At 41.0% G+C, this 21,086-nt stretch overlaps 1 protein-coding gene across 1 annotated transcript in view; it reads left to right on the top strand.

Moving 5' to 3' along the window:
* The first annotated feature begins 3,124 nt into the window (after positions 1–3,124).
* LOC126455437 (gamma-interferon-inducible lysosomal thiol reductase-like) overlaps positions 3,125–21,086 on the top strand; it is a 115,251-nt gene continuing 97,289 nt past the window's right edge. Inside the window, exon 1 of the mRNA XM_050091186.1 lies at positions 3,125–3,328. Coding sequence (XP_049947143.1) covers positions 3,131–3,328 — 198 coding nt within the window. The 5' untranslated portion in view covers positions 3,125–3,130. The remainder of the gene's footprint in view (positions 3,329–21,086) is intronic.

Genomic DNA, 21,086 nt, shown 5'->3' with positions numbered 1-21,086 from the left:
GGATGTAGATGTAGATGTAGAATGAGTGGTGGCAGCATGACGCCTGGCGGCCAGAAAAGACCCACTTTTATTCCTCGTGGCCAGTTATACCCGCGGCCGACGATGCGTCCATGCTGACGCAGCGGAGAGAGTAATACGTTATGTAATATGTAAACTGAAAACAAAGAGCACAAGCGTATTAAGACGTCTTTTATTTATTTGTCCCTGATACTGGCCAAACATTATACAATGTCGTAGTAATTCTATTTTAAACTAAAGTCTTGGCACCCATGTAAAGAAATACCTTTTTTAATTGATTTGCACTTTTCGCACGTTGAAAAGGAAACTATAGTTTAATTTCTTTGAAAAATCAAAATAGCCAAAACAAAAAATGCTACTTCTCTGTCAATTTTAAAAACTTTAGCCTCAGAACATTTTCGTGAATACATTCCGTGATAACCAACAACTCCACCTATGGGATTGAAAAAATAACGTTTTTTTTGAAAATTAAAAAATTCAAAAGCGTTGAAAAAAATTTTGTTTAGCAGACTGGATTTACCCACTGTATTAAGCATACCAAGATATGTTATGAAACAAATTTTCAGCCTCCTGCGTTTTTTTTTTTTTTTTTTTTTTTTTTTTTTTTTTTTTTTTTTTTTTTTGCGTCCGGGATGAAATTTCACCGGCACCTCCCCTTAATGCAGTAGACTGTCTTAAAGTTTCATTTACAGTAACATAGTAATAAGATATCCAACACATGAGTGGGACCTATTTCCAAGAGGATAACACCAGCGTACATGTGCGATGGGTGCTGATCAATCATCCCGTCTGTGTTTGTTTCTTCTTTCAGTAAATCCGTCCTCAGATAGGCATCAGCTGGACGTCCTCCTTACCTCTCTGTTCTTAGAATCCTCCTCCATTTTCTTGTAGCTTCTCCCTCTCTCCACATCTGTTATGTTTCCAAACACTCTTCTTCCTCTCCCCTTTTTTCCCTCCACTTTTTCATCCATGATAGTCTGTAGAGGACAGTTGCTACGCAGCATATGTCCCACCCACGATAATCTACTACTCTGTATCATTCTTATGACATTCCTCTCCTCTCCTATCCTGCTCAGCATCTCCACATTTCTCATTCCGTCAATCCATTTCACTCTCACCATTCTTCTTCATAATCAAATTTTGAAACTTTATAAATATATTTGTTCTTTCTGTCTGACTGTCCATGTTTCAGAACCATTAAACACCACGTTCCAAACAGTTGGAGAACCTCGTCTTAAGTGTGATAGGGATGCACTTTCCCAACAGCTCTCTTCCCCGTGGAGACTCTCCGACTCACTTCTTCTGTATAATTTCCACTGGATGTTATCAAGCATCCCAAATATTGGAATGAATGAACGAACTTCTTCTACGCCATTCCATGCAATGATATATTAATCGTGTTTCATTTTTCGATTTTCATTACTTTGGTCCTACCAATGTTGTTTCGTTCGAAACCCTTTTCACACATGTACAACCTGGAGCTCTTCTTCTATTTCTGCTAGCGTAGTCATATCATCAGTATACGTGATAGTTTTTATTTTTTCTCCTCCCATTGTAAGTCCTTTTGATTTTTCCAAAGCCTTATTGATTAGCTTTTCCGCATACAAATTGAAAAGTGCAGATGACGTACAGCAACCCAGTCTTACAACTCTTCCAATACCCACCTCCCCAGTTTCATCGTTTTCTACTCGGGCTACCACTCTCTATCCCATAGATAGTTACTTTATCAACCTTCTATTCGTTCAGTGTACACCACTGTTTTCCAGAACCTTCAACAGCATGTACCAGTCAGTTCTATCAAATGGTTTTTCCCATTCGACAAAAAATAGATTTCTCTATTCACTTTCAAAACTTTTTCTGCTGTCATCCTTAAACCTCCGATTCCAGCACTGGTCTTTCTTCCTTTTCTAAATCCGAACTCATCTCCTCCTTCGTTCTCTTTATTTTCTACTCTGTTCTTCTCAGCAGTATTCTGATCACGGCCGTGGCAACATCGCATTTAACACTAACTGTCCTATAATGTTTAGATTGATTGTCATAGGATTTCTTTAGTAAATGAACCACAGTGGTCTCAAGCAGATCTTCAGGCCAGATAACTGTGTCTTATATTTTATAGGTCAGATTTGTAATTATAGCCATAGCATAATGTCATAAGGCGTTCATTGTCTCTGACGGTATTTGATAAACGAAATGTAGCGTTTTTAGTACCCCATTTCCAAGTGCAGCGTGGGGGCAGCTGTCTGTGTACAAGTACAGCTCAGTGTGCGTACAGACCGTGGCCCAAGGTGCCATCAGCTCTTCCCTTGAGCAGAACGTCACGCATTGTAGTCTTCTTTCTGCCTCGGTGTCCACAGTGGTTTTGATGATGTGATGAATATAGTTCAGTAGTACGAGGAAGCCTCGTAGTTTGTCTCTTCCATGAGGCGACATGACGAGCTTGTTGTCCACAAAATGGAAGCAGCAAGTGGGTTTTCATTTGGATGACTTCAGGACGTCTTTCTCGAAATGTTCCATATACAAATTTGGATCCGTAGGCGAGAGTAGGTTACCCGCTACGACTCCCTCCCTTTGTTCGGTGTATTCTCCATTAAACAGATAATATTTGGAGGTCACGTCAGTGGTCTTGCTGCCATATTTCTGACTTACGAATTCGTGTGACTGTCGTAGGGGCACGGTGGTGAGAAATCAGGATGTCTGAGCCCTTCAGCCTGACATTGCTGCAGTGTTTCAAAAAATCCACAGAACTGGTGCCTGCGTGAGACGTCCAAGGAAGAGTGTCATGTTTGGCAATGCGTGTTTGCTGCTGGCTTTTTACTTTTGACGCTGCCTAATGGTATAGTAATTTTAAGCACTTGATGATAGAATTACTTAGGTCCTGAAGCAGCTTGTGGTAAATATATCGCACTCTCGACTATTGGTGCATAGCATTCTCGGTACGGAAACGTTCGCTACAATAAGTATTTTAGTAGCTGGGAAGTGCACTAAGGCTTAGCAATGTGGTGACATTGACAAAGCATTGTGGGTGACCTCGTCCTGCGCTATCTTATCACAGAGCGGAGCGTTGGGCAGTCGTCTAATGAGCAGGTAGAGGCAGGTGAGTGTCTGTAAGTGTATGTCTAGACGTGGGCAGTCTGCCGTCGTGGTGCTGGAAGCCTGGCACTCACGTACGAGCGGCAGACAGTCTGCGAAGGAGCGTGCGAGCGCCAGCATGAGCGGCGCCGTCCTCTTCTTCATCGTCGTCATCGGCTGGGTCGTGCTGCTCTTCATGATGTTCAGTTCAGGTGTTTCCTTCATTCGGATCACCACCTACGTACGTAAGAGAAATTACAAACACCTTGCATGAGAAACAGTAGTTTGGTAGTAGTTTATTTCTAAGATTAACTCTTTCATGGCTATAATTCCTATTTCACATACACTGCCTGGCAAGAAAACTGAAGCACCAAGAAGGGAAAGAGTAACAGAAATAAAACTTCGCAGATTCAGAGGGTATCTGATGCTATTTCAGTGATTACTAATTCGAGTGAAATGTAATAATAGCGTAGCAGCATGAGCCAACTTGTCAGTAGTTGCACTCCCTCTGGCCTGGATGCACGTACTGAATCGATTGCATAGGGTCTCATAAAGTCTTTGTATCCACTGCTGAAGCAAGGTGGCCCATAACTGTTGGTAAATGGTGCGTGATATTTTGGATACTAGCAAAGGAACAGAGCAGACGTCCGAGCTGGTGCGACACGTGTTCTACTGAAGACAGAACTGAGAATCTTGCTGGCCGCTGTAGTACACGCAGCTCATAGAGAAACGGGCCATGTGTTGACATGCATTGTCCTGTTGAAAAAGCCACCAACGCTTTGTTGCATGAGAGGTAACGTTTGAGGAGTCAGGATGTCAGCGACGCACCGTTGTGCCATCAACGTTCCCTCAGGCACTACCGGCCGTGACCTGACGTCATATCAGATGCCTGCCCCCCCCCCCCCCCCCCACCACCACGACGCCAGGAATAACACCGCTGTGCCTCTCCAAAACATTGAAAGAATGGGACCTGTCTTCATGTCGCCACCATACTTGAAGACAATGCTCATCCAGGTGTGCAGATCTTCGGTTCAACGCTGAACACAGTGCGACGCTGTTGATCAGCACTCCATGCTTCCCAGTCACGGCACTTTTCCAGAAGCAGTCGTTGTGACCTTGACGGCAGTCTACGCATGGTACAATAATTACCTATTCCATCTAGCTACTACTAGTCTCCTGCCATTGGTGTAGAATGACACATAATGTGTCACAGAGCCTATCACTTGTTCTCTGATGACAGGTGCAGATGTGAATGCAGAGATGCCACCGCGTGGTGGTGAGTCGTGGTAGATTGGAATGCCAGCGCTCACGTTCCCATTCAGACCAACATCGGGCCACTGTCACATCCGAATGGCTCACCAATCTGCATCTTGCACTATTACATCAGCCGGCCGAATGGAGATCCCCTGTGACGCCCCTTTCAAACTGTCAGGTTGTATATGCGAGAACGCTACATCTCCGTTTCCTCCACAGTGACCACTCAGCATCTGACGCTATTCACGCCCACTCACATACCCTACCATGCGTAGTAACAACACTGGATGCGAACAACATTAATGCACTCCGGTGACCATTGTACCTGTCACAGAGCACTGCATCTCTAATGGTTCCCGCCACGTAACCACCAACGTTGTGTACGTATACGAAGTTACATCGACATCCGACATTATCTTCCGGGTGCTTTTTTCAAAGAAGTTCTTCGTAACGACACTGTAAATGTAGTGTGCAGACAGGCAACAGTATGCTCACCTTTTACAATTCTGCCAACCCTTGAAAGATGCAAAATAACCTCCACTGCCCTTGATCTACGATTGTGAAAAGACGTCTGTACTCTTCACCAGCATCAGCCATGTAAATAAACAGTTCTCCACCTGAAGATGGTGTGAACCATCGAAACGCGTAGTGGCAAAATAAACAAGTGACTGAGGCAGAAACTCCTTTATTTCTACTGGAGTCGTAGTGAGAGATTGTCTGGACTACGAGGTTACTCGCAGAGTTACTATTGGATATCACAGACTCAAGCTCATTGTTATCGGGATTCTAATTTTGTTCGTAATTATCCGAATTGCAACACAAATCCATTTTGTGATGAGATGATTTTCTACGTAGGGACTGATAATTTTATTTGGCACTATTATGATGACAGGTGGGCAGAGACAGCCACTACTTAGAGTAAATGTTCAACGAATGACCACTGGGATTAACTTTGGGGGAAAGAGTCATCGTAGTTAGAGGCCAACTACTGAGAAGATCTAGCTTTGTGACATCATTGATTAAGGTTAGGGCATAAAATGGCTTTGGTGACTTAGTGATGTCTTTTTCTTTTTTTTTAATTGAAAATAATTAAACTTTTGTTTAGCTGCATACCGTTGACTGTAACTATGAAGAATCAATAAACCGCTGCAAAGGCGGATGTGTCAAAACTGAATTCCTGTTAAGACATTCATTTGGTAGTTGCGCAGTAAGTGAGAGAAGGAAATAGCGTCGACAGTATTACTATTAGAGAAAGTACAAGTAAAGAGAATACGACAATATTTTAGGTGTAAATAAAGAAGCTGTAGCTAGAGTGAAAAGTGAGGATATTAAAGACAACAATCACAAGTTAGTAATCACGAACTTGGTATGACTTTTGTGGAGAATAAAATTTAGTAGCGGGAAAAAGGAGGCAGAGTAGCTACAATTTACAGCTCTATCAAAGACCATTAATTGTGGAGAAACTTTTTGCAATATAAACATCACTTTATTAGCGAGAAGTGCAGTACCTTGTAAAAATTCATATAGATACTGACATTATTTTGACAACTGGTATACTATCGCTGATAGTTGTCAGCAGTGGTCTATGATCAAACGTAACTTTATAAATGAGACAACAGAACAAAGCTTGTGCACGCATTTCGCAGCGTAAAATTTTTAAAGAACTCGAAAGTAAATATTGATGAAACGGTTTTGCAAGATCCTTTGAGACCTGAATGATGAATTAGGGTAAGATAAAGGTTTGCTTCTTTGAAATTTACTGTGAGGAATATACGAAACTACTGTCGACTGTTAAGTTGTGTTTTTTTGTCCAGTAAAATAACAATATTTTACCTTGATTGATTATCCTAATTTATCATTTATAAGTCCATGTGTGTCAAATTTAGAAAAAAAAGATGTTATAGAAGCCACTGTCTGTATAATTCATGTTGGAATGACGTACTGAACTATACGTCTTGCTAGTGTAGATGACTTTGTGGTATCTTAAAATAAATAAAAATAAAAAAATAAAAATAAATAAAATATAGTAATTCCGCAAAAAATAATCCCACCCACCAGTATCATAATAAGGATTTTTTCCCCTGACGAGTAAATGATGACTAACTTCAGTAACGTTTCCGAACCTTTCACCTTAGAAAGAACTAATTCTTTGTGGCCAGATTACGTTTAATGAATGTGCTCTAGTCACGTTTTCTATCGTTTGTAATGAATTGTTATCTGACTTGCAATATTACTAGCGTTTACATCAATGTAACCTGTGGGCTGTCAGTAACATGCACCTACCAGTTGCATACTGGAAGGGAAGTAATAATGCCTATCTGCCTAATCCGCACTGATGTCTAGTGAAACATCGAACGAACGCTTGGTGTGTGATGATTGATATCATTAACTGATCTTAATCTGTGCAAGTCGTCTTAATCAGATTCAGATTCTCAAGTGATATCAGTTAGTTAGGTAACTCTTTAACCTTTTGGTTTGGTACCGATCCGAATACATACGTTGCTGACTTGATACAAAAGTCGTCCTGTACATCTAACCAGGTTTGGGTTCTCAAGTGATGTCAGTTAGTTAACCCATAAACCTTTGGTATTGGTACCGATCGGAGTACATAAGTTGTTCACTTGATATAATAGTCACGACTTACTCAGTGAATTGGTTGGCTGACGAACCGTGGGTCACCCGTCAGTTAGTGTCACCCACCCTGGCACAGTACTACTGGCAGGCGTTGACCTGTTAGCTTCATGGTGTGCCGTGTTCATCGCAAAGCTCAGCCATGATATCGATCGGGCCCACTGAGACTGTGCGCTGGAATGGAACATAATCAGTGTTGACTCCAAGTTATTATTCACGCATTCTGCAAATGACGGCTGTGGATGATATGGTATCTTAGTTTAATGGCGGATGGCACTGCCGAAGCAGAAGTTCTGGAATGTCCTGGATAAAGTGGTGGGGACGTACTAGAAGCAGCAAACACTGAGAAAACACGTGATAAATGGTGGATAGTAATCTTCGTAGTACCTGATATATTGGAAACTAGCCACATGAATGTGGATAACACAGGTCGGCCGGAGTGGCCGAGCGGTTCTAGGCGCTACAGTCTGGAACCGCGCCACCGCTACGGTCGCAGGTTCGAATCCTGTCTCGGGCATGGATGTGTGTGATGTCCTTAGGTTAGTTAGGTTTAAGTAGTTCTAATTTCTAGGGGACTGACGACCTCAGAAATTAAGTCCCATATTGCTCAGGGCCATGTGAACCATTTTTTTATAACATATCCAAAACAACCCAAAGTGCCTGTTCTCTTTGTTATTACGCAGAAGAGGGCCTAAGTAAGCAATTAAGATCTTTTCCGTGATGTGTGCTCTGACCAGTCCGAATTTACTTCCACCCTCTTACAAGGGTACTCCTCATCGCCCCATCGTCGACGTACCGCTCTTCTCTAAGGGTGGGTGCCGTGGACGACACCCAAAGGTGCCCTCCCTGCTATGAAATGAAAAGGCACACCAGACCATCACTCCTGGGTGTTGGGCCGTATGGCGGGGGAGAGTCACGTTGATATCTCACAGCTGTCCGGGGCATCTCCAGACATGTGTTCCGCCTGAAATCTCACTGACTAGAGTCTAATTGTCTTCAGTGACGAGTCACGCTTCGAACAGCACCGATGACCAGCGAAGATATGTCTGGAGCCGTCCCGGATACCAACCTGACTGGCGTCTCCCATACGGCCAGACAGGCAGGAGTGATGGTCTGGAGTACTGAATTTTTTTTCATAGCAGGATCCCTTTGGTTACCACCCGTGGCAACCTTGCATCACAGCGTATGTCGACGATATTCTACCCTCCAGTTAGTTTTCCTCCATGCCAAGCCGTCCTGGGCTTACATTTCAGCAAGATAGTGCCCACCCACACACGGCGAGAGTTTCTACTGCTTGTCTTCGAGGTTGCCAATTCCTATCTTGGCCAGCTAGGTCGCCGTATATCTCCCCAACTGAGAACGTTTGGAGCATAATGGGCTGGGCCCTCTAGCCGTCTGCGGATTTTGACGATCTAACGCGCCATTTGGACAGAATTTGGCACTATATCGTTCAGGAGGATATTCAGCAACTCTGTCAGTCAATGCCAAGCCGTATAACTGCCTGCATAAAGGCCAGAGGTGGGCCAACACGTTATTGACTTGCTCTATTTGTGAAGCTTTTTCTATCGAATAAATCATGCAGTTTTTTCTGGAATTGTGATCATTTGTTTCTCTGTAGATGTACATCAAATCTACACATTTCAGTCCCATGCTGATAATTTCTTCGTGGTGCGGAGTTTTATTTTTTTGTCAGAGCTGTGTATTTGTCACATCAGCTTCAGAGATCTCTAAACACAGTGCCGTTATTGTTATGTGTTCATTTGCAGTACACTGGGCTAATTTCTCAGAAACACCATGGGTACGATAAACGTAGCTGTTTACAAGTCCATGCCGACATCGCTCGGACAAATGTCCTATCAACAACCTTTCCTGACAGTAGCTCGAAGATAACCTTCGTGATTTTTCTTCTGAATTTCAAATGGTTCAAATGGCTCTGAGCATTATGGGACTTAACATCTCAGGTCATCAGTCCCCTAGAACTTAGAACTACTTAAACCTAACTAACTTAAGAACATCACACACATCCATGCCCGAGGCAGGATTCGAACCTGCGGCCGCAGCAGCAGCGCGGTTCCGGACTGAAGCGCCTAGAACCGCTCGGCCACCGCGGCCGGCTCTTCTGAATTTCCCGACGGCGGAGGGCATTTAACACACCCACGTCCAAAAACCCAAAAAACCACACCCAAAATTTTCAACTGCTGTGTGAACCACTTTTTCATTGGAATCTATCGCTAAGCTAGAAACACTCAGCAACACTGACACAACCTACTGCACAACTGCTGCAACACTCTGCCTATTCAGACTTTCATCAGTCTGCTCAGGGACCTCAGCCCCATCACAACATACGGTAACCTAACAACTTAGTAAATACATTTCTAATGCAAGTTCCTTATTTTATCCCGCTAGTGGTGAATGACACATTTTTGCTTAGGGTGCGTACTTCGTACATCTCAGTCTTGAATCCGGTTGACTGAATGATTCTCTTGAAACGCTTTCACTCGGTTGAACATGCTTCCTCGCAATAACACTGTACTAGCCTGCACACTATCAACAAGGTCGCTCCAACAGTAACAGCCACCACTCACCTTGCCTACGGTTTCCTCGTTGATAACAAGGCTGCCGCCCAGCACTCCGCGCATGCGCTGTCCTAGTTGCTCAATGCAGGTTTCAAGTCTTTCACCGCGTATAGTGGGCTCATAACAAGCAAATCCTTGTTCAAATCAAGATAACCACATAACAGTGCTTGTTTCTGTGACACATCCTGGTATTGACCTGCAATCAGTACAACCATGCACCAATCAGTACACAAATTATTTACACATCCTAACTTAGCCCTACCACCGCATGGGATCAGAACCTTACCTCTCTCGTAATTATGCTCTGCTACCATTGCAGTGGCAGGGAGCGGACAAGCAGTGGTGACGTGTTGGGCTGAAATTAAATGGTTCATTTTGACATAGATATTTACACACTTATTTTCAAAACGCAATAAAGAAATAATGAAAACTGGTCAGATGATAGCTTTAAACATATGCCTAAAACAATTAAAGACTCTGTTCAAACCACTGACCGGAAAATTCAAGTTATTTTCTTTACAAAGTAAAACTTCGACACTCTATTATGAAGTAAGTTAAGTTTTAAGAAAGTAAATTAAAAATGTCAATTTAATGTGGCCAGTCACAAACTGGAACCAAAGACCACAACACGGAAAAGTAATGAAGCATAAAAAATATTTTTCGGACAGCTGTTAACAGCGTTTATATACATGGACCACTTGCAACCTGCGTCCTCATTATTTGCTGGATTATTCCAGCCTCTGTCTTCCTCTACAATTTTTATCTCTAAAACTCACTCTAGTTTCGTGGAAGTTATTTTCGGATGTCGTAACTGATGTCCTACAGTCCTGTCCCTTCTTCTTGTCTGTGTTTCCCACGTATTCCTTTCCTTCTCGTTCCTTACTTTATCAGTCTTCCCAATTTTCAACATTCGTCTGTAGCACCACGTCTCAAATGCTTTGAATCTCTTCTTTTCCGGTTTTCCCATTGTCCATGTTCCGCTACCATTCAAAGCTACGCTCCAAATGTACTTTGTCAGAAACTTTTTCCTCAAATTGAGATATATTTTTGATAATAGTGCACTTGTCTTGGCCAGGAATGCCATTTTTACAAGTGCTTGTTTACTTTTTATGTCCTACTTGCTCTGTCCACCATTGGTTATTCTGATGCCGAGATAGTAGAATTCCTGAACTTCATCAACTTTCTGATCACCAAACCTAATGTTTACTTTCTCACTGTTCCAATTTCTGCTACTTACCATCACTTTTGCCTTTCTTCGATTTACACTCACTTCATATTTTGTACTCATTGGATTTCTGCTACTTGTTATCACTTTCGCCTTTCTTCTATTTACATTCACTTCATATTTTGCACTCATTGGACTATTCATTCCATTCAGCATGTCCTGTAACTCTTTTCCCTTTTCACTGAGGCTAGCATGTTATCAGCGAATGCTTTCATTGATGTCCTTTCACAATGAATTTTAATTTCACTCTTGAAACTTTCTATTACTTCCGTCAGCGCTTCTCCGATGTGTAAAGTAGGACTATAGGGGTGAAAGACTACATATCTGTCTTACACTCTTATTTCTCCCTTTGGTTCTTGCACATATTGTATTTTACTCCTCTTTTCGTACAGCTTACCCTGTTTTTCTCACAGTTCCGAACATCTTGCTCCATTTAACTTTCCAGGTCGATAAAGCTTATGAACGTGATTCGATTTTTTTCTTTAGTCTTGCTTGCATTATCAACCGCAACGTCAGAATTGCCCCTATGGTTTTTTTTTTTTTTTGTCTTTACCTTTCCTAAAGAGAAACTGCGTCCTCTAACACATCCTAAATTATCTTTCCCATTCTTCTGTATATTATTCCCGTCAGCAACTTGAATGCTGTCTTTCAGTATATTTACCCATTACTGGTTTCGACCATGGATCGTCTTCGTAGTGGAATAATATCCGTTGCGGTATGTATGGGATGTGTAATTGTTACAATAGATGTTTAGATGTTTCTCCACTGTGAAGATGGAGCATGACCGAAACCGGTAGTGAATAAATGTATTTTAAGACAGCACAGTTTGCATCATGCATTTTTCTAAGTAATGAAGCATCAGTGGGATCAGAAATTCAATTAAAACTCAAATATGTTTCAATGAAACCAATTTTAGTTAACTTTAACTGTAGTTGCGTGAAATTTCTAGATTTTACCAGTTTTGATAAAAGCCCGAACAAGCAATATCACAAGAACGTGCTGTTCAACTGTAACAAATTTTAAATTTCCAGAGTAACACGCAGTAACTTATACAGCCTGTAACAAATGTGTGCTTCCCGAAGCCTATTCTTAATGCTTAAAGATAATATCAAGACTCAAGCTCGCAGCAGACAGAAAATATTTACTGACCAGAATTACGTAATTATAAGTGAGACAATTCGGAAGAGAGTAAATGAAGTTACAACAAATCACTCAGTTTACGCAGATGGTGTCATATTCTGCCATCAGTAGTACGAGAATCAATCTCAGTCAAAGTGACCACCATCATTTGAGTCTTCAACTTGCTATAGTTCAGGCTGAATTTGCAAAACTTTGCACAGAACGAACTCCTGTAACATAAATCGATTACTACAAGCAGCTAACCGTACACAAAAACGCCCAAGGTAGTTTAAAACGGAATCTTCAATTATCTGTAGTTCTGCATTTACAACAGTTCAGTTTATACTAGATGACCAAATAACATGCCCGGCAGTCGGGTCACTGTAAATTTAAGCACTACTTAGAATACTGCAAGTTTCTTAAGTATTTATCCAGGGCACTAAGAACTAGTCTATCGTCACAGAACGATTCGTCGCCACTTTTTGGTAGATCCGAATATTGCAGAAGACGGTTAGAATGTTACAGTTTGATTTGACAGTGACTATAGCAACATTGTGGCGACAGACTACCGCAGCCATGAAGTATGACCTCGACTCCCTCGTTTACGGCCGGCCGCGGTGGTCTAGCGGTTCTAGGCGCTCAGTCCGGAACCGCGCGACTGCTACGGTCGCAGGTTTGAATCCTGCTTCGGGCATGGATGTGTGTGATGTCCTTAGGTTAGTTAGGTTTAAGTAGTTCTAAGTTCTAGGGGACTGATGACCACAGATGTTAAGTCCCATAGTGCTCAGAGCCATTTGAACCATTTGAACCCTCGTTTACCCTATCACAATGTGCCACAGCACTGGCGAGAATTCAGCTCTGATGTACATTTCAGCAGGATGACTGGTTCGCACAAATGCACCTCACTGCACTGACAGGACACCACCAAGATACACCCCCTACTTTCACGAGTGGAGACTGCCCCCGCTATCACAACAACTTACACCCACAGGCACCGCCCTTTATTTGACACACACACGGCGGCCGACAGTAAAAGCACCTGCAGCCAACATGAGGCCGTACGCGAATAAGTGCCAAAAAATCGATTTTTTAAATTCTGCTTCAAAAAATTCTCTGTAGTTTTCTGAACAAGAAAAAGTACACTTCGACGAAATTGCACTGAAAAACCTCCAAAATCAGACGAATTTAAAAGTGTCATCACACATGACGACGCACCCCATGTCGGCAGACAGCTGTGTCAAAAAAGAATTCTCTTGTCGCTTGTTTCTTTCTTTACATCTTTTCAGTCTCTAATGTCTTACTGACACAAGATTATTAGCGAAGTAATTAGATGGCGGGACACATAACCCAAATAGAGTTTTAGGAACTGTATATGGAAGTGGATACCAAATCTGTTCTGGTTGGACTAATATACTTTGAAAACAGGTGAGCTGAATGCTGTGCTGTGTTTCATTTATGGTCCAGCGTCAAGGCTTCAGGTTTTGAAACTGATGGGAGTGCCCGGTGGACTAAATAAGGCAAAGAACTATAATTACCACTGACCGCAGAAAACTCTCTGAAGCAGAGAAATTAGTGTTGGAACCCACCAGAGAAGCAAAAAGAAGAAGAAAAACTCTGAAGCATAAAAGCGAGGGAGGATAGCACCAGAAACGAGATGAATATGGACGTGGGATGGATTAGTGTTAGGGAGGGTTGGTAGAGAAACTTTAGCTTGAATTTCCCGGGAGTTAACTGTTTCTGATTTCCTGGTGCACACTAGTTAAAATTTTGTATACTGTCTTAAAACAAACTTAAATAAAAAGTAAATTTGGAAATTAAAGACAATTTTAAAGAAAAGTAAAGTATCGAAGTCCTGTTAATAGTTATTTATATTTTTTAACCATGATTTATAAGAGCAAAGTCTTTATAAAAGTCTATTTTAAACATTTTCGTGTAAAGAACGTCCAGAAAACCAAGTTAATACTTTGTTGCTATTTCGCGGTATGTGTACCCATACTACACATAAATAATTCTTCTTATTGTTGTAGTCTTCAGTCCAAAGACTGGTTTGGTGCAGCTCTATATGCTACTGTATTGTGTGCCAGCCTCTTCATCTTTGAATAACTACTGCAATCTACATCCTTCTGAATCTGCTTACTGTATTCATCTCTTTGTCTCCATTTACGATTTTTAACCCCCCACACATCTCTACAATACAGAACTGATGATCCCTTGATGTATTAGAGTGTGTCCTATCAACCGATCTCTTAGTCAAGCTATACCACGAATTTCTTTTCTCCCCAATCCTACTCAGTACCTCCTCATTAATTACGTGATATACCCATCTAATCTTCAGCATTCTTCTGTAACACCATATTTCAGAAGCTTTCATTGTCTTCTCGTCGAAACTGTTCATCGTCTATGTTTCACTTCCATACGTGGCTACACTCCAGACAAATACCTCCAGAAAAGGCTTCCTAACAGTCAAGTCTATATTCGATGTTAACACTTTTTACTTCTTCAGAATCGCTTGTGTTGGCCACTGCCAGTCTACATTTTATATCCGCTCTACTTCAGCCATCGTCAGTTACTTTGCTGCCCAAATACCGAAACCTCCGCATTTTGGCCTATCGGGGATAGGCTGCAACCTTGTCTCACACCCTCCTCAACCACTGCTTGCCTTTCATGCCCCACAACTCTTATGGCTGCCGTCTGGTTTGTCCACAAGTTGTAAATAGCCTTTCGCTTCCTATTTTTTACCCCATATCTTCAGAATTTGAAGGAGAGTATTCCAGTGAACATTGTCAAAAGCTATATCTAAGTCTACAAATACTATAAACGTAGGTTTTCCTTTCCTTAATCTATCTATCCATCTAAAAGTAGGCAGGTAAAACACAGTAAGGTAGTTGTAGAAACGATTGGTATTGTAAATTGTCGTAGCTGTGTTGGGAAAGAACCAGAGCTCCAAGCCGTAATAGAAAGCACTGAAGCTCAAATAGTTGTAGGTACAGAGAGCTGGCAAAAGCCGGAAATAAGGTCAGCCGAAATTTTTTCAAACGCTCTAACAGTGTTCAGAAAGGATAGATTACATACATTTGGTGGTGGAGTATTTATTGCTGACAGAGGTAGTTTGCCTTGCAGCGAAATTGAAGTGGATAGTTCGTGTGAAATAGCATGGGCAGAGGTTATACCTGACAATCGGACTAAACTATTAATTGGATCATTTTACAGACCCCCCGACTCAGAAGAGACAGTTGCTGAACAGTCCAAAGAAAACTTGAGTCTCATTTCAAATAAGTAACCAGCTCTTACAATTATAGTCGGTGGTGACTTCAATCTACCTTCGATATGCTGGAAAAACTGTACGTTTAAAGCCGGCGGCAGGCATAAAACGTCATCCGAAATTGTACTGAATGCTTTCTCAGAAAATTATTTTGAACAATTAGTTCATGAGCCCACTCGAATCGTAAATGGTTGCGAAAGCATACTTGACCTTTTAGCAACAAATAATTCTGGACAAATAGTGAGTATTGTGACAAATACAAGGATTAGCTAGACTGAATACCGTAACATCTATAACCATCAAAAAGAAACACAACGTATACCTATTTACAAAAGCTGATAAAAATGCTCTTAACGCCTCTTTAAATGTCTTTGTGGTGTCACCGCCAGACACCACACTTGCTAGGTGGTAGCCTTTAAATCGGGCGCGGTCCATTTGTATACGTCGGACCCGCGTGTCGCCACTGTCAGTGATAGCAGACCGAGCGCCACCACACGGCAGGTCTAGAGAGACGTACTGGCACTCGCACCAGTTGTACAGCCGACGTTCATAGCAATGGCTCACTGACAAATACGCTCTCATTTGCCGAGACGATAGTTAGCATAGCCTTCAGCTACATTTGCTACGACCTAGCAAGGTGCCGTATTCAATTGATATTTATTATATGAAGCATGTATCATCAAGAGCGATGTTCTACAATTGTGGATTAAAGTTAAGTATTATATCAACTACTTACTTTATTTGCGATTCTCAAGATATTGTCCTGTTCCAGACCTCACACCAGTCAGCGTGTAATTAAACGCGTGCATTTCGGCCTCCTCTAGAAAAACAGTGTTGGCTCTTCTGCCAACACTACAGTCTTCACTTCTTCCGATCTGACCATGTAAGTGTAGAAAAGTTGTGGAATGTTTTCAAAGAGATAATATCGACAGCAATTGAGAGAAATATGCCACATAAATTAATAAGTGATGGTACTGATCCTCCATGGTACACAAAACGGGTCAGATCGTTGTTGCAGAAGCAACTAAGAAAGCATGCCAAATTTAAAAGAGCACAAATTCCTCAAGATTGGCAAAGTTTTACAGAAGTTCGAAATATAGTGCGTACTTCACTGCGAGATGCTTTTAACAATTTCCACAACGAAATTCTGTCTCGAAATCTGGCAGAAAACCCAAAGAGATCCTGGTCATACATAAAGCACACCAGTGGCAAGACGCAATCAATACCTTCACTGCGCGATAACAACGGTGAAGTCACTGATGACAGTGCCACTAAAGCAGAGGTATTGAACACGGTTTTCCGAAAGTCCTTCACCAAGTAAGGCGAAGTAAATGTTCCTGAATTCCAATCAAGAACAACTGCCAGGATGAGAAACATAGAAGTAGATAACCTCGGTGTAACAAAGCAGCTTAAATCATTTAATAAAATAGCTCCATATTTAACAATTATATACAACCACTCGCCCACAGAAAGATCCGTACCTAAAGACTGGAAAATTGCTCAAGTCGCACCAATACCCAAAAAGGGAAGTAGGAATAATCTGCTGAATTACAGGCCTATATTACTAACATCGATTTGCAGTGGGTTTTGGAACATATACTGTATTCGAACACTATGAAGTACCTCGAAGAAAACGATTTCTTGACACATAGCACGAATTCAGAAAATATCGTTCTTGTGAAACACCACTAGCTCTTTATACTCATGGAGTAATGAGTGCTATCGACAGCGGATGTCAGATTGATTCCATATTATAGATTTCCAGAAAGCTTTCGACACCGTTCCTCACAAGTGTCTTCTAACCAAACTGCGTGCTTACGGAATATCGCCTCAGTTGTGCGACTTGTAACGTTCCCTGGCAGCACGCATACAAAGTGAAAGTTAAAGGAACATTTCGATGTATAATGCTCACTGTAACAAATAATTTATATGTATTTCTGTTAACTGGATTTCAAAAGGACACTTAATTTTGTGAGGGAAAGTATATTTACGAATTTTGCTATTATAAATGATTATTCGAAGAGTGTGAAATACTATCTGTGGTGGAGGATGTGAAAACCGCCACAGAAGAAACGATATGTAATGAGAAATGACAAAGACTGTAGAAGAATTAGTTAAGATATAAATAGGCAATATATTGTAATAGAATCGCTTGTCTTCTGCACGGACTGAATGGAGAGGAAACTGTGACGTTGTATTAGGCTCTTATGTAGTCTTCATTTGCCACAAGTCGATGATCAACGCCATTTGTAGCTGGGATTGTAAAAGGTGTTCAAATGGTTCAAATGGCTCTGAGCACTATGGGACTTGACTGCTGCGGTCATTAGTCCCCTCGAACTTAGAACTACTTAAACCTAACTAACCTAAGGACATCACAGACATCCATGCCCAAGGCAGGATTCGAACCTGCGACCGTAGTGGTCGCGCGGTTCCAGACTGTAGCGCCTAGAACCGCTCGGCCACTTCGGCCGGCTGTAAAAGGTGTGTAAAGACATTAATTGTTTGTGTTAAAATATATTTATCTAGTAAAATCTGTTTGTAACAATTACTGCGAAGTTCGCACCGGACATTACGCATTTTATTTAAGAAATTTCAGCATTTTATTGGATATCGCTGGCGGTGCGGAGCTGCGCCGCGAGCGAGTAGTTTGCAGCAGTGGCAGATTTACATATACGATCGCAATAACGACCACACCCTAAAAAAGGTACAGGAGAGGTGAACGAAAATAATAAAATGTTTCTTTTCATAGCATTCCAGACGCAGAATAGAAGGAGTTAGTAGATTTTATCTTGTGCATTTACAGGTGGATACAAGCTGCAGCTTTTGTAAATTGTAAATTTCCATTAAAAATAGTGATAAATTCTGAACATATCGTAAAGTGTCTTGAAAACTGGATAATTTTCAGGAGAGCTTCGCAATATAAAAAAGAAAACATTGTCATATAGTAATGATAGTCTTATGCTTCAAAGCTAGTCGGGGTATATCCAGTTAAACAAAAATCCACTGCAACGTGAAAATGTTTGCTGAGTTCAATGGACAATAATATTTTCATTCTTGCAGAACCAGCTTTAGTACTTGAATAAAAGTAAAACTTGATTAATTATTTTGGAATATTCAAAGAAATTCATAGTTATTAATCTGCAACAGTGTATTTCATACGTAAAGTAATAATCACAGATGAAAAATTAATTGCAACCTTTCATTTATCATGTCCATCCATGTATATGTTAAGTTCAATCTCAACGGTTTCCCAATCAAATGAAAGGCAAAAAGCAAAGAAAATTTAAAACCAGACGGCCAACTCCCGAATAACTAAAACAAACAGAATCGCATTAAAGACTGGATTCGTGATTTCCTGTCAGAAAGGTCACAGTTCGTAGTAATAGACGGAAAGTCATCGAGTAAAACAGAAGTAATATCCGGCTTTCCCCAAGGAAGTGTTATAGGTCCTCTGTTGTTCCTGATCTATATTAACGACATAGGAGACAATCTGAGTATCCGTCTTAGATTGTTTGAAGATGATGCTGTCATATACCGTCTTGTAAAGTCATCAGATGATCAAAACAACTTGCAAAATCATTTAGGTAAGATATCTGTATGGTGCGAAAAGTGACAATTCACCCTGAATAAAGAAAAGTGTGAAGATATTCACATGACTACTAAACGAAAACAGCAAATTTCGATTACGCGGTAAGTCACACGAATCTGAAGGCTGTAAATTCAGCTAAATATTTAGGGATTACAATTACAAATAACCTAAACTGGAACGATCACATAGATAATATTGTGGGTAGAACAAACCAAAGACTGCGAGTCATTGGCAGAACGCTTAGAATGTGCAACAAGTCTATTAAAGAGACTGCTTACACCACGCTTGTCCGCCATATTCTGGAGTATTGCTGTGCAGTGTGGGATCCGCATCAGGCGGCACTGAAGGATGACATCGAAAAAGTACAAAGAAGGGTAGCTTGTTTTGTATTATCACGAAATAGGGGAGATAGTGTCACATACGTGATACGTGAATTGGAGTGGCAATCATTAAAACAAAGGCGTTTTTCGTTGCAACGGGAACTTCTCATGAAATTTCAAACACCAGTTTTCTCCTCCGATTGCGAAAACATTCTGTTGGCACCCACCTACATAAGGAGAAATGATCATCACGATAAATTAAGATGAATCAGGGCTCGCACAGAAAAATTTAAGTGCTCGTTTTCCCCGCGTGCCGTTCGAGAGTGGAACGGTAGAGAGACAGCTTGAAGGTGGTTAATTGAACCCTCTGCCAGGCACTTTATTGTGAATAGCAGAGTAATCACGTAGATGTAGATGTAGATCTTCCAAGATAAGTCGTATGATCAGTACTGCTTCGCGTGTCCCTACATTTCCCGAAATATAAACGGATCTTCGCCACCTTCTTTTCCATTCTTCTGTAAAGAATGCGCGTTAGTATTTTGCAATCGTGACATATTAAGCTGTTAGTTCGGCAATTTTCACGCCTGTCAGCAATTACTTTCTTTGGAATTTGGAATTATTACCTTCTTCTTTAAGTCTGAACGTATTTTTCCTGTCTCATACAGCTCGCATACCAAATGGAAGAGATTCGTCATGACTGGCTCTCCCAAGCCTATCAGTAGTTTTGGCGGAATGTACTTTACTCCAGTGGCCTTGTTTCTAGTTAGGTCATTCAGCGCTCCGTCAAATTCTTCTAGCGGTATCGTCTCTCCCATTTCATCTTCATCTGTGTCCTGTTCTATTTCCACAATATTGTCTTCAAGTTTTCTCGCCTGTATAGACCGTCTATATACCCCTTCCGTCTTTCATCTATCCGTTCTTTGCTTAGGACTGATTTTCATCTTATCTCTTGATATTCACACAGGTGCTTCTCTTTTCTCCAATGGTCTCTTTCATTTTCCTATAGGCGGTATATATATCTTTCTACTAATGAAATATGCTTCTAAATCCTTTAATTTGTGCTCTAGCTATTCCTGATTAGCCATTTTGCACTTCTTGACAATCTCATTTTTTACACTTTTGCATTCCCTTCCGCCTGCTTCATTTGCTGCATTTTTATGTTTTCAACTTTCATCAATTAAATCAATATCTGCTGTCTTATCCAAGGGTTTCTACTAGGACTTGTGTTTTTACCTTAAAGCTATCCACTCGTCTTCTACTGCATTCCTTTTCTCTGTTCTAGTCAGTCGTTGCAATTGCTCCCTATGAAACTTGTAACAAACTCTGGTTCTTGCAACTTATCCAAGTCCCATCTCCTTAATTTCTTATCTTTTTCTGTTTCTTTGGTTTTAATATGAAGTTCATAAGCAATTAATTGTGGCCAGAATCCACATCTGCCCTTGGAACTGTCTTAATTTAAAATCCGCTTTCATAATCTCTGTCTTACCACTATACATTCAATTTGAAACCTTCCGGTATCACCAGGTCTCTTCCAATTATATAACGTACTTTCATGATTCTTAAACCACGTGCTAGTGATGATACTCTATGCAGAATTCTCGCAGGTGGCTTCCTCTTTCTTTTCTTTCCCACAGCCCATATTCATCTACAATTTTTCTTCTCTTGCTTTTCCTATTTCGAATTCCAGTTTCCCGTCACATATATCTGAATAATTTCTTTTGTCTCTTCATACATTTCTTCATTCTCTTCATCGTTGGGATATAAAATTCTAGTACCGTGGTAGGTGTGGCCATCGTGTGTCTCTTGGATATGATAATGCTTTCACCATGATGTTCATAGTAGCTTAGCGCATTCGTATTTTTCTTATTATTAAACTCACTCCTGCAATACCTCTTTGTGACATTGTATTTATAACACTGTATTCGCCTGATCAGAAGTTCTGTTCCTCCTACCACCGAACTTCACTAACATCGATTTCTCTTTTTAAAATTTCTAAACTACCTGCCTAACATGCTCTATTTAG

This window comes from Schistocerca serialis, chromosome 2 (genome assembly GCF_023864345.2).
Source record: "Schistocerca serialis cubense isolate TAMUIC-IGC-003099 chromosome 2, iqSchSeri2.2, whole genome shotgun sequence".
Lineage (NCBI taxonomy): Eukaryota > Metazoa > Arthropoda > Insecta > Orthoptera > Acrididae > Schistocerca > Schistocerca serialis.
This window is presented reverse-complemented; position numbering and strand designations above follow the sequence as displayed.